This window comes from Bufo bufo, chromosome 1 (genome assembly GCF_905171765.1).
Source record: "Bufo bufo chromosome 1, aBufBuf1.1, whole genome shotgun sequence".
Taxonomy (NCBI): domain Eukaryota; kingdom Metazoa; phylum Chordata; class Amphibia; order Anura; family Bufonidae; genus Bufo; species Bufo bufo.
Genome location: NC_053389.1, coordinates 713,417,559 through 713,430,683, shown reverse-complemented (window position 1 = coordinate 713,430,683; position 13,125 = coordinate 713,417,559). Strand labels below are relative to the sequence as shown.

Sequence of the window (13,125 nt, the reverse complement as noted above, 5' to 3'; positions counted from 1 at the left end):
TATGTTGGTAGGACTGACATACGTTAATACACATTGACAAAAAATGTTTACGTATTTAAAAGTACCTGTGTCACCCCAGTTTAAGTGCAGCTGGGTGTATACTGCCTGGTTCCTTCTAAAACTGTTACATATATTCAAAGGTCCACTTCTCCAAAACAGTTACATATATATAGAGAAAAAAAGGAAAAAAGAGAAGGGGAAAAGGGAAAGGTATATACCTTTTAGTCTACCCTAGTCAACTTTCTAAAAACATTCCCTCTCTGTTTTACATGACCGCATAGGCACCGACACACGCCATTTTTAGAAGGAACCAGGCAGTATACACCCAGCTGCACTTAAACTGGGGTGACACAGGTACTTTGAAATACGTAAACATTTTTTGTCAATGTGTATTAACGTATGTCAGTCCTATCAACATAAAACGTCTCGTCATATTGAATTATGTATACATTAGTTATGTGGATAATGAATTATGTATACACTATTATTATATATATTTACTGATGAATTTATGTTATTGATGTATTTACTCACTCAATGAAGTATTAAAATTTTTACTTATTCATCTATCTATTTATGTACATAAGCATATACCTACAGATCTCTTTTTATATATACTTTCTTACACTCATTGATGTATTTGCCCACTCAATTAAGTGTTCAATTTTACCTATGTATTTATTTATTCATGCAAGTATATACTGTATCCATAGATCTCTATATATCAAATTCTATATACGACTTTTATACATACATATATTTTCTACTATTTATTTTCTACTATATTTTTTACTATTTATGTTCCTTGTAGACTTGATAAAAGGGTCGTTGAGACGCGTTGTCTCGTAATAAACTTTGTTGTATCCTGCTTCGGGTTGTGGTTATGCGCCTTACGATCGTCTATTAGCTGGATCACTCCACTGTGACAAGCTGAGATACGTTTTCCAATTTTTACCCGAGTGGCGACCTGGCCTTCGCCCCAAGGGTTTCCTGACGCATCTGGCAGCACCAACCTGTTACCTACAAATCTCACAGCATTCCTTCAATACGGTTGCACCTGATTTCGGTGCAACCAAAAACAGGTGAGTTTATTATATCCACATGTTTTTGAAGGAAGCTGTTGTATCTTGACTTATTTACCCTATGAGCGCCTCTCTCACCCTGTGGCCGTAACCTTACTGTTTACTGACTCTGACTCTCCACTGCCTGCCGAGACCATTACTTGTTCACTGTTTTGACCCTTTGCTGCCTGCCCTGACCTTGGACTAGATTTGCATGAACTCTGCCACCCCTGACTCCTGATTTCAAGTATGGCCTGATCCCTAGGAACACAAGGACAACATGCTTAGGTCTAGCTCAAAGTCAAAGACAATTGGTTGGCGTAGTGGTTTCACAACCACAGTCCATAATAGCGAGAGCACAGGAAAAGGAGAGATTACTTCTCCCCTGCCTGGATCTGTCACTCAAAGCCTGGGTGTGGGCAGAGCTGAACATGATAAGGAGTGGAGCTTTTGGTGCAGCAAAGTAAATCGGTGATGCCCTTGTTGCACCAAACTGCTCATTTGCATATTTTTTTAAAATCAATCACCTATCAGGATGGGGGGGAAAGCATTGTAATCAAGAGACTAGAGCACATCTGGATTACTACGGAGGTATATGGTGACAGATTCCCTTTAAATTACTACTCCATGCAGGGACTGCTGGAGCTCAGCTTTACTGTGTTCAGGCTTTGCCATCATTCAGAGTACGGACTATAGTGTGGAGTTGATTTAATCCAGCATCAAATAATCCAGAAAGTCTAATAATCTGCAACATAGACATATAATATACAGTAATGCTGAATTTCACAATGCAGAAGATTGAGCAAGACAATGTTATGCCTTGTGCATACATACATTTTGTTGCATTTTTCCTTTAAAAAAGGCAATAAAACAACACTGTGTAAACACGACCTTAGGGAATTGTAATTTTTACATGCAATATTCCTCCCACGTTCTTCCTTTTTCAACTCAACTGGGAAATATGTCACTATATGAGCTGCTGTATGTGAATAAGATTTTCAACAATAAAATTATAACAGGTAAATACATTAAGTAGTCACACATTAATATATCTGTTCCAGTTTACAACCAATAGGAATGTTGGGTACAATAATAGATTATTACCACACAGCAGGACATATGTCTCTGGTCTGAGAGGTGAAGTATTTTCCAAATGCTGACATGGCAAGACGCATTCAAATCTACCCTCAACAACGACATATTCCATATTCAAGGTGCAATGACGTGTACAATAAAAATTTTAAACTGTCCGTGTAGTTACATGCCATGGAAAGGCAATAAAAAACTATTACATGTCTATAAGATGTCATAAAACACAGATCAGTGGAGGTCTGCCATTTGGGAACCTCTCCAATAATGGATCCATCATATTTGTCATGACTCCTGTGAAACCGGAAATCATGACCAAGTGTGAACAGAGCCTTAAACTAATGTTGTAATTGTATGTAACAAATTTTTCAGTTTTCAGAATCCTAATTAAATGCTTAGAGCTTTTGATATATTCTCTCTAGGTACAAAGTCAGTTTGTCAAGATGAATGCTGTGAAACTTTTGGGACTTTATATAAATAAGATATTTAGAAGAGCAACAAGGACAGATCAATTTTATATCAATTAGTTGCTGTTGAGACCCTGGGAGTATTTACTTGTGTAGTCCTCAAGGTGCAAACAGAGGCTGATTATATATAAAGTGCTGAAGCGATTTGTGCTGTATACTATCTACAAGTATTTCTGCTTTCCAAGTACTAAAAATGAACAGTTCTCCTTTGGAGTGCAAGTAATTCCTTCTGCTTCTCTTTTTGCTTATCAGTCACTCCCTCTTGTGTTGCATTTTTGGGTCCCTTGATCTCCATCAATGCATCAGAAGCTTCTTGAAGGTCTCTCATCACCTTATTTAGAAGTCTTGCAGAATTAACATTTAGCCCATTGCCCTCTTCTGTTGTTCCACGTTGCCCATTTAAAACCTGGTTTAAGAGAGTTTCTGTTCTCTGTCTGCCACATGCCAGCTTCATTTCCACTCTGTTTAAACGGTCCTTGGTTAGCTGTAAGGCAGAGCCATCCTCTTTACTTTCAAAGTCTATATTACTATCAGACAAGAGGTCTCCCATGGAAGATGCCTTATGTTTTTTATCAATGGAATGCCTTACTGTTGGCTTTTGATAGTCTTCACTTTTGCTCAGTAATCTGGGAGACATATTTGTGTCATCCAAGAGAACATCGGTTAATGATTTTTGAGTATTATTTGTCATTTCGTTCTCATCAAGAATGTCTTTTTCTTGTTCCTCTGTGTCTTCAGTTGTCCTTTCTATAGACATATAACTCTCCATATAACTATCTCCTGTATCATTTTGGTCATCATCCGCATTATTTGATTTGATTTCATTTTTCTCTTGTAGGCTGTTTGTACTGTCTTTCTTCTCCTCTATTTCTATATCATTAGATATTATAATTTGGGGAGTACTTGTTTTTTCTGGATTGTCAAAGTCTACCAGGTTCTCTTTGCTTTCTTTCTTAACTGATAGGATCTCTTTTTCCACCAAATCTGAGGATGCCCCTTCCCATTTAATCTTCATCCTGTCTGACAAAATTTTTGGTGGGGGTTTTGGTGGAGAACTTACTACGTTACTTACATTTTCTTCACTCGTACTAGTAGGAGCTTCATGTTCTGACTTATTTTCCATATTTGCCTCTGCATTTTCAGAGAGAAGTTTTTCACGAGCATAAATATTTTCTTTTAAGATTTTGGGTGGAGGAGCTGGCACATGAGGTGCTTGAACATTACTATCTGTTTCAGATATGGAAGGTTCTGTTGTTCGAAGATTGTTTTGCTTTGTGGGTGGCTTTGGGATCTTAACTGGTTCCTTCCGGGGTTTAGCTTCCTCAACATGTTCTTTAGGAATAGGTGGAACTACTGTTAAAATTTCAGTGTCCAAAGCTTCCAGGCCTAATCTTATGGAATCATCAGCAGCCGCATCTGCCACCTGCAGGAAGACAAATTACCAAATATAAGTGGTGGTTATTGATGAGACTTCACAAACGTTACATTCAGCCATTTTCTTTCAATATGGCCTGCTAAACAGTTGTTCTGTACAGCTAGGTTTTAAGGAACTAACATAGGGCCATCTCTTTTCTAACTATGTTTATTCTTCAAGAAATATGCAAACTTTCAGGAAACTACTGTATGCCTAGTCTTTCTAATATTGTCACAGCTAAAACTTGTAGCATATTCCCTGCATTTTGAGCCATCTTATAGTGAGCACCGCTAAAAACCCACATCTGTATGTTACAGGGAGAGGACTTTCTTGGTGAAAATGCTATTACAAATGACGACAATACTTAAAGTTTTAGTGACTGTGATCTAATTTACTAAATTATCCAAGTTAATTTCTATCAGTCTGAAAGATATTTTTCTAAATGTTTTCTCACAAACCTCTTTGAGGTGGATTCTAGTGGGAGGTCTTCTCTTTGCAGCTCCAACCTTAACACGATCCCGAGTAACATGTTCTAGAGAACATTTGGGGTCTACCTTGACCTAAATGTGAGCAACAACAAAACAATATTAAGAATTACTGATGGAATTTGTTCCTAGGAGAATACAGAACAAGAGGCAAGAAGTGAGGTCTGGAAGTATGAAAAAAATGTAATCACCTATTATATAAATCTAATAATATTAGGTAGGCACTCTGCATCTGGTTCAATATATAAAACACTCGTTTATTGTCAGAACAGAAAATAAAAATTAAAATATATGCATGCAAATCAATAATATTAATAATGATAAAAAAAATGATAAAAAATTCACAATAAAATGATATTAAACTTGATGTGTCTCATATAGCTGGTCGTTGTTTCTTTGAGCTCTATGAGACCACCCAATCAGTTGTGGCATAAAATACCATATGCGCTGATATTGCGAAAATCCACTCCTGAGGAGGATAATAGTCCACCTATAACGTATACTTATATAGGATTTGGACTCTCCTGGATATTGCTATCTGTAAACAGTAAAATAACCTGCAAAGAGGTCCACGTTATGTGTTTATATAGACCCAGTGTCAATATTTAGGTTGAATCCAGTAGTATCATATAATATCCTATAGTAGAGACATGTGACGTTTTCCTTTTTGTAATGCAGACGGTGTGGTAACGTGGTTCAAGTTCAACTCGCACTCTCAGTTCACATAGTATACATCATAGTTGTATACTATAGATTGTTCCAAAAGTTATGGGTCTACGGAGAATTTGTTATTGAGTGGTCGGCAGCTTACAGTCCTCTCCTCAGGATAATGCAGACAGTGCAGTGACCTATTCAGCACGCACCTTTACTGTTCAGATGGTATAGGCTGTATATGCTATTCCTTAATCTATTCCAAAATAGGTGGAAGATGTTGTGGGTATACGGTATACGAGAGACACAAAGTTGTTAAGCGGTCTTTATAATCAATGACTGTCCCTTTACTTACAATTTGACGAGCTTGAGCGGAGGTAGGTGCCTGCCGTGGCATCCCACGTGGTGTTCGGCTTTTAAGATCTTACCTCGCTGTGTCGTCTCCAATAGTAAGTATTGCTTTGTTGCAGTGCTATGTTCGCCACTTGTGGTATGCGCGTGATGTCAGCGCTCCGCTTGTTGGAGTCTCCACGTCCCCACGTCTTCCCGATTAGGTACAAGTTGGCAACGTTGTATTCATATGGAATATTAGATACCGGTATGCAATTTGGAGCGCTCCCTATTGTTTATCCATATGTTATAGGTACTTGGGCATATACCAGACGCGTTTCGGAGTATATAGACTGACTCCTTCTTCAGTGGTGGATTTTTCTATTGCCTATATACCTTTTAAATATTAGCTTGCAAAGTCCAATTAGGTGGATCCAAACTGTGGTATGGATCGGGCTTGGAATGGCTAATAGTGATGTCGCGAACATAAAATTTTCCGTTCGCGAACGCTGAACGCGAATTTCTGCAAATTTTCGCGAACCGCCATAGACTTCAATAGGCAGGCGAATTTTAAAACCCACAGGGACTCTTTCTAGCCACAGTAGTGATGGAAAAGTTGTTTCAAGGGGACTAACACCTGGACTGTGGCATGCCGGAGGGGGATCCATGGCAAAACTCCCATGGAAAATTATGTAGTTGACGCAGAGGTGGATTTTAATCCATATAGGGCATAAATCACCTAACAATCCAATTTTTTTTTGAACAACGTGGTTTAAAACATCCAGTGTGTGTATACGATCAGGTATGATGTTGTATCGATCAGGTAGTGTAAGGGTTACGCCCGCTTCACAGACATTGACAGACCAAACTCCCCTTTTAATAACCCTCAAACAACCGCAAACAGTCCATTTGCCCAACCGCAAACTCCCCATTTGTTCAAGGTTGGATACCAAGATAGCCATGTCCCGTTGATGTCATTGAAGGTTTCTTCCTCCACCCAGCCACGTACAACACCAAGGGTCCCCGAAAGATGAATTGAATTGATTTTTCGAACGGGGAGATGGTTAAAAAAACGCTGGCTCCCTCCCCTTTGTTTGAATCCACGGTCACTGCGTCTGTGCCGTGCAATTTACTGCCCCACCCGATATGAGTGGTATTTTCTGTAGTTCTCTCTTCTCATCAGTTTAATCCCTGTTACGTCCCCAATCTGGGGTCAATTTATTAGATAGATTTTTCGAACGGGGAGATGGTTAAAAAAATGCTGGCTCCCTCCCCTTTGTTTGAATCCAGGCCACGGTCACTGCGTCTGCACCGTGCAATTTACTGCCCCACCGGATATGAGAGGTATTTTCTGTAGTACTATTCTCATCAGTTTAATCCCTGTTACGTCCCCAATCTGGGGTCAAATTATTAAATAGATTTTTCTTGGAAAGGGGATTAGATCACAGAAAAAAATTAAATAGAATTTTTTTTTTATCTGCGAGGTATTTGTAAGTAAATGACAGCCAGTAAAGGTATAAGTGGAGGTCTAGCCACTAGCCAGTGGCCACAATACAGTCTGTGTGGGCCTGACACACACGGGCTTGCAAATGGGATTAGATCACAGAAAAAAATTTAATAGAATTTTTTTTATCTGCAAGGTATTTTCTGTCACACCCTGTATGAATGGTGTGCACACAGTACTGTCTGTGACTGAGCCTGCAGCCTCTCACACACGGGCAGGCAACTGCAATATATGTATATATAAAAAAAAGCAGACTGATGTACCAGCCCTGAAAAGGGCTTTTTAGGGTGCTGTCAGGACGCTTTCCTTACAGCAGATGAGTCTGTGGACACAGAACACTGCCCTAGCTAACGCTTTCCCTATTGAATTAGCAGCAGCAGCACTTTCCCTCCTCTCACTGAGAATGCAGATTCCGAATGAATCTAAAATGGATGCTGTCCGGGAGGTGGGAAGGTCTGGGAGGGAGGGTCTGCTGCTGATTGGCTGGAATGTGTCTGCTGACTGTGAGGTACAGGGTCAAAGTTTACTCAATGATGATGTATAGGGGGCGGACCGAACATCGCATATGTTCGCCCGCCACGGCGAACGCGAACAAGCTATGTTTGCCGGGAACTATTCGCCGGCGAACTATTCGGGCCATCTCTACCAGCTAATAGTTGGTTCCAAGTTTTCTATGTATAGCTTAACTTCGTATATACATCCGAGATCTAAATATAATTCCCCTACAGTTCATCCATTATATAAGGAAATAAAAAATATGTATAAAAATCAATAATTATACAATTCACGAGCATATAATTTAACACTCAGTGTATTTACACCATCACTTGTTTCTATAGTTTTTTATTTTTAATATTTCTTATTTTTTTTATTTTTGTTTTTTATTTCAGAATTGTCATCTCCCCTCAAATAAGTAAAATAAGAAAAATCTGGCTGTAACCTGGCAGCAAAGGCTGGCAAGTCTGGAGGCAAGGGTGTGGAGGAAAGGCTACGGAAGGTGTGGGTTGAGGCCCCCCACCAAAGGGGGATCAGGGTGCTGATCCTTCTGGACTTTTGAATTTAACACACTATTACCTGTAGGCCTCAATGCGGAATTAGAAATATTCTGCATTTTATAGAAATGTTCAGCTGAATCAAAGGGTGTGTGCCCTTCACCGACGAGGGATCCAATGTTTTATCAGCACCCCGATCCTCCCTTGGTGAGAGGCTCCCACCCACACCTTCGGTAGCCTTTCCTCCACACCCTTGCCTCCAGACTTGCCAGCCTTTGTTGCCAGGTTACAGCCAGATTTTTCTTATTTTTATTATTTAAGAGGAGATGACAATTCTGAAATAAAAAAAATAAAAAAAATATAAAAAATATAAAAAATAAAAAACAATAGAAACAAGTAATGGTGTAAATACACTGAGTATTAAGATGCTATATACCCTGAACCTAGAAGACTATTACAGAAAGTGATAATAAAAAGATTAAATACTCCTTTGAAAAAAACGCTTGAAAATCACAAATAAACCGCATTATGGGGATACAGCAACAATGATTAATTTGTATGTTTGCTAAATTATATGCTCGTGAATTGTATAATTATTGATTTTCATACATCTTTTTTATTTTATACATAGAAAACTTGGAACCAACTATTAGCTGGCTATTAGCCATTCAAAGCCCGATCCATACCACAGTTTGGATCCACCTAATTGGACTTTGCGAGCTAATATTTTAAAGGTAGTAAAATCCACCACTGAAGAAGGAGTCAGTCTATATACTCCGAAATGTGTCTGGTATATGCCCAAGTACCTATAACATATGGATAAACAATAGGGAGCGCTCCAAATTGCATACCGGTATCTAAAATTCCATATGAATGCAACGTTGCCAACTTGTACCTAATCGGGAAGACGTGGGGACGTGGAGACTCCAACAAGCGGAGCGCTGACATCACGCGCATACCACAAGTGGCGAACATAGCACTGCAACAAAGCAATACTTACTATTGGAGATGACACAGCGAGGTAAGATCTTAAACGCCGAACACCACGTGGGACGCCACGGCAGGCACCTACCTCCGCTCCAGCTCGTCAAATTGTAAGTAAAGGGACAGTCATTGATTATAAAGACCGCTTAACAACTTTGTGTCTCTCGCATACCGTATACCCACAACATCTTCCACCTATTTTGGAATAGATTAAGTAATAGCATATGCAGCCTATACCATCTGAACAGTAAAGGTGCGTGCTGAAATGGTCACCGCACTGTCTGCATTATCCTGAGGAGAGGACTGTAAGCTGCCGACCACTCAATAACAAATTCTCCGTATACCCATAACTTTTGGAACAATCTTCTTGTCTATAACTATGGTGTATACTATGTGAACTGAGAGTGCGTGTTGAACCAAGTTACCGCACCGTCTGCATTACTATAGGACATTATATAATACTACTGCATTCAACCTAAATATTGACACTGGGTCTATATTAAAACATAACGTGGACCTCTTTGCAGGTTATTTTACAGTTGATTACAGATAGCAATATCCAGAAGAGTCCAAATCCTATATAAGTATACGTTATAGGTGGACTATTATCCTCCTCAGGAGTGGATTTTTGCAATATCAGCGCATATGGTATTTTATGCCACAACTGATTGGGTGGTCTCATAGAGCTAAAAAAAAAAACAAGGGCCAGCTATATGAGACACCTCAAGTTTAATATAATTTTATTGTGAATTTTTTATCATTTGTTTATCATTATTAATATTATTGATTTGCATGCATATATTTAAATTTTTATTGTCTGTTCTGCCAATAAACGAGTGTTTTTACATATTGAGCCAGATGCAGAGTGCCTTCTTAGATTGATACGTTGCATGACAGGGTGGGTCATATAGGTATGAGCACCAATTCCGTGTAAACTATTGGGTGAGCCACCTAACAGATTCTCTAATCCATGCACAGAAGGCACAAGATTATGACTAGGTGAGTCATAAACAGACACCCAAGGAGAAATTGAGGAAGAAGGAGGGATTGAGCAAGATACATACTAATATGCACCCTTGTGACTAGGTGACTATGACTTGCAACTCCAAAATGGGCTTCTCACTTCCTATCCCCATTTAGATTAAAATTAGCAGTTTCTCATGACCAACTGGCACATGGCAATTATTTAAGAAGAGTTTCTCCTTTACTTGATTCAGTCATATGCATTGTGCAACACTACCTCATCACAAACTACTACCTCATCAAAAACTTTGTTTTTGCCTCTGTTAATTCCTTCATTCAGAGCCTGGATCCATACATCTCTTTCTTCTGTATTCTTAGCTTGGAATTTCACATCTTGCACCTAAAATAATCATTTTCATTATTCATTGTGTTCAATACATTAGCTTATGAAACAAACTGACTGTGCAGGCCAGATTTATCACAAATGTTATCATGTCTACAGTTATCGTAATCTCATCCAAAAAAGGGAATGCATATGGTCACTTTGTATCATCTTCTACTCTTCCGCTGCTGGCTAATATACTTGTTAACCCAATGATGTCATCAACAGTCAGAGGAAAAAAAACACTGATAACCTTCATCTGTATCTACTGTATTACTGTAAGTGAAATTTAACTGTATAATGCTACTATAAAATATGACCAACTGCAGCAGTTGCAAAGGAATATAGTACTTGTTGAAACACGGAAAAACAATTAAACATGAAAATCCAATAGATATATAAAGTGGTGTTTTAAAGTTTGTGAATCCTTTCCATAGTTATGCATACATTTCACCTACAACTACATCAGATTTTCACACAGTCCTAAAAATACAGTAGATACAGATAACCAAATGAAACAAATGAGTCAAAAAAATCAAAATTGGTAATTTATTAATTGAAGAAACTGATCTAATATCACATAGTGGTAAAAGTATCTGAACCTTTAGGATTAGCAGATCATTTGAAGTAGGGGTGGGCGGTATAGGCGATATATGCGATATAAATTTGGGCCACGATATGGATTTTCGCCATATCGCCTATATCGCCGGACCGCGATATGATCGCGCTCTCTGCGCGCACCATTTTCTCCTGAGCCCGCCGGCCGGCACAGTGGAGACTGGAGAAGGAGGGAGTCCCTCCCTCCCCACTGTGCGCGGCTGCCGCTGAACACCAATGAGGACAGAGTAGGAGGAGGAGGGGAGGGACTTTGGCCACTGCACCACCAATGAATGTGCCGGCCATATCCCACAGGGTCCCCCTCCTCATCCCCATCATTGGTGGCAGTGGGCAGTTCCGATCGGAGTCCCAGCAGTGTAATGCTGGGGCTCCGATCGGTTACCATGGCAGCCAGGACGCTACTAAAGTCCTGGCTGCGATGGTATGTTAGTGAGCAGCATTATACTCACGTGCGCCGTGGCCGCCGGGCGCTCCTTCTTCTGTCTGTGCGGCGGATTGCTAATGCTTATAGCATTAGCAATGCGCCGCACAGACCTATGAGAAGGAGCGCCCGGCGGCCACGGCGCACGTGAGTATAATGGTGCTCACTAACATACCATCGCAGCCAGGACTTTAGTAGCGTCCTGGCTGCCATGGTAACCGATCGGAGCCCCAGCATTACACTGCTGAGACTCCAATCGGAACTGCCCACTGCCACCAATGATGGGGGGGAGGAGGGGGACCCTGTGGCCAGATCAGGCTGGGGCAGATCAGAGGCTGGGGGGGGCACATCAGAGGCTGGGGGGGCACATCAGAGGCTGGCTGCCATGGTCAGCTCCCTGCTGTTGTGTGCACAAAGCACAGGGCAGCAGGGAGAGTGTAAAGTCCTATTCACCCTAATAGAGCTCTATTAGGGTGACTATGACAAGGGTTCTAGCCCTTAAGGAGGCTAATAGTTATTAAATAAAAAGTAAAAAAATAAAAATAAATTTTAACCCCCCCCAATATAGAAAACAATATATTGCAATATATATCGCATATCACACATGCTTAAAATTTTATCGCAATATAGATTTTAGGCCATATCGCCCACCCCTAATTTGAAGGTGAAATTGGAGTCAGTTGTTTTCAGTCAATGGGATGGCAAACAGGCGTGAGAGAGTGAACTGTTTTATTTAAAGAACAGTGATCAAAGTCTGATCTTTATAACACATTTGTGGAATTGTATAATGGCACGAATAAAGAGGATTTCTAAGGACCTTAGAAGAAGAGTTGTTGATGCTCATCAGACTGGAAAAGGTTACAAAACCATCTCTAATGAATTTGCACTCCACCAATCCACAGTCAGACAGATTGTGTACAAATGGAGGGAATTTAAAGTCATTATTAGCCTTCCCACTGGTTGACCAACAAAGATTGTGTCAAGATCAAGATGTGTAATAGCCTGCAAGGTCATTAAGGAACCTAAGGTAACCTCCAAGAGACCTTTCTCACATTAGCTAATGTTAATGTTCATGAGTCCACCATAAGGAACACACTAAACAACAATGGTGTGCATGGCAGGATTGTAAGGGGAAAGCCGCTGGGCTCCAAAACAACATTGCTGCCCATATGCAGTTTGCTAAAGATCACCTGAACAAACCAGAAGTCTATTGGAACAATGTTTTATGGACAGATGAGACCAAAATAGAACTTTTTGGTTAATTGAGAGGCATTATGTTTGGACAAAGGAAAACACTGCATTTCAGCATAAAAACCTCATCCTATCTGTGAAACATGGTGGTGGTAGTATCATGGTTTAGACCTGTTTTGCTACCTTTGGGCCAGGACAGCTTGCCATCATTAATGGAACAATGAATTCTGAATTATATCAGCAAACTTTAAATAAAAATGTTGCAACATTTGTCTGTGAGCTTGTAAAGTGCAAAACATGTGGAGGAAACTGAAAGAGGTTTTTCCTTAAGATAGGATCTTACTGTAAAACTGGCATTAAATAGTAGATAACACCTAGAACAGAGGAAATTAATATTCAACAAATAACTCTGGGTTAACCCTATCTTCGGCCGCACACCTGTGTAAGGGGAGTCTCCCTCTCTCTCACACGTCGTCTCTCAGGGTATAGCAATGAACAATGTCTCTTAAACAACAACTAAGACACTGGAATCTAATTCTGAAATGACAGCGTGTCTAACAAACTTAAACAACC

General features: G+C 39.9%; 1 protein-coding gene across 2 annotated transcripts in view; it reads right to left on the bottom strand.

Moving 5' to 3' along the window:
- Positions 1-2,382: 2,382 nt before the first annotated feature.
- The window catches only part of PLEKHO2 (pleckstrin homology domain containing O2), a 47,615-nt gene continuing 36,872 nt past the window's right edge, over positions 2,383-13,125 (bottom strand). For both annotated transcript variants that reach the window (XM_040414256.1, XM_040414257.1), the window contains exons 4-6: positions 10,236-10,340; positions 4,490-4,591; positions 2,383-4,040 (exon numbers count right to left, since the gene is read on the bottom strand). In XM_040414256.1, the coding sequence (XP_040270190.1) occupies positions 2,805-4,040; positions 4,490-4,591; positions 10,236-10,340 (1,443 nt within the window). In that variant the 3' untranslated portion in view covers positions 2,383-2,804. The remainder of the gene's footprint in view (positions 4,041-4,489; positions 4,592-10,235; positions 10,341-13,125) is intronic.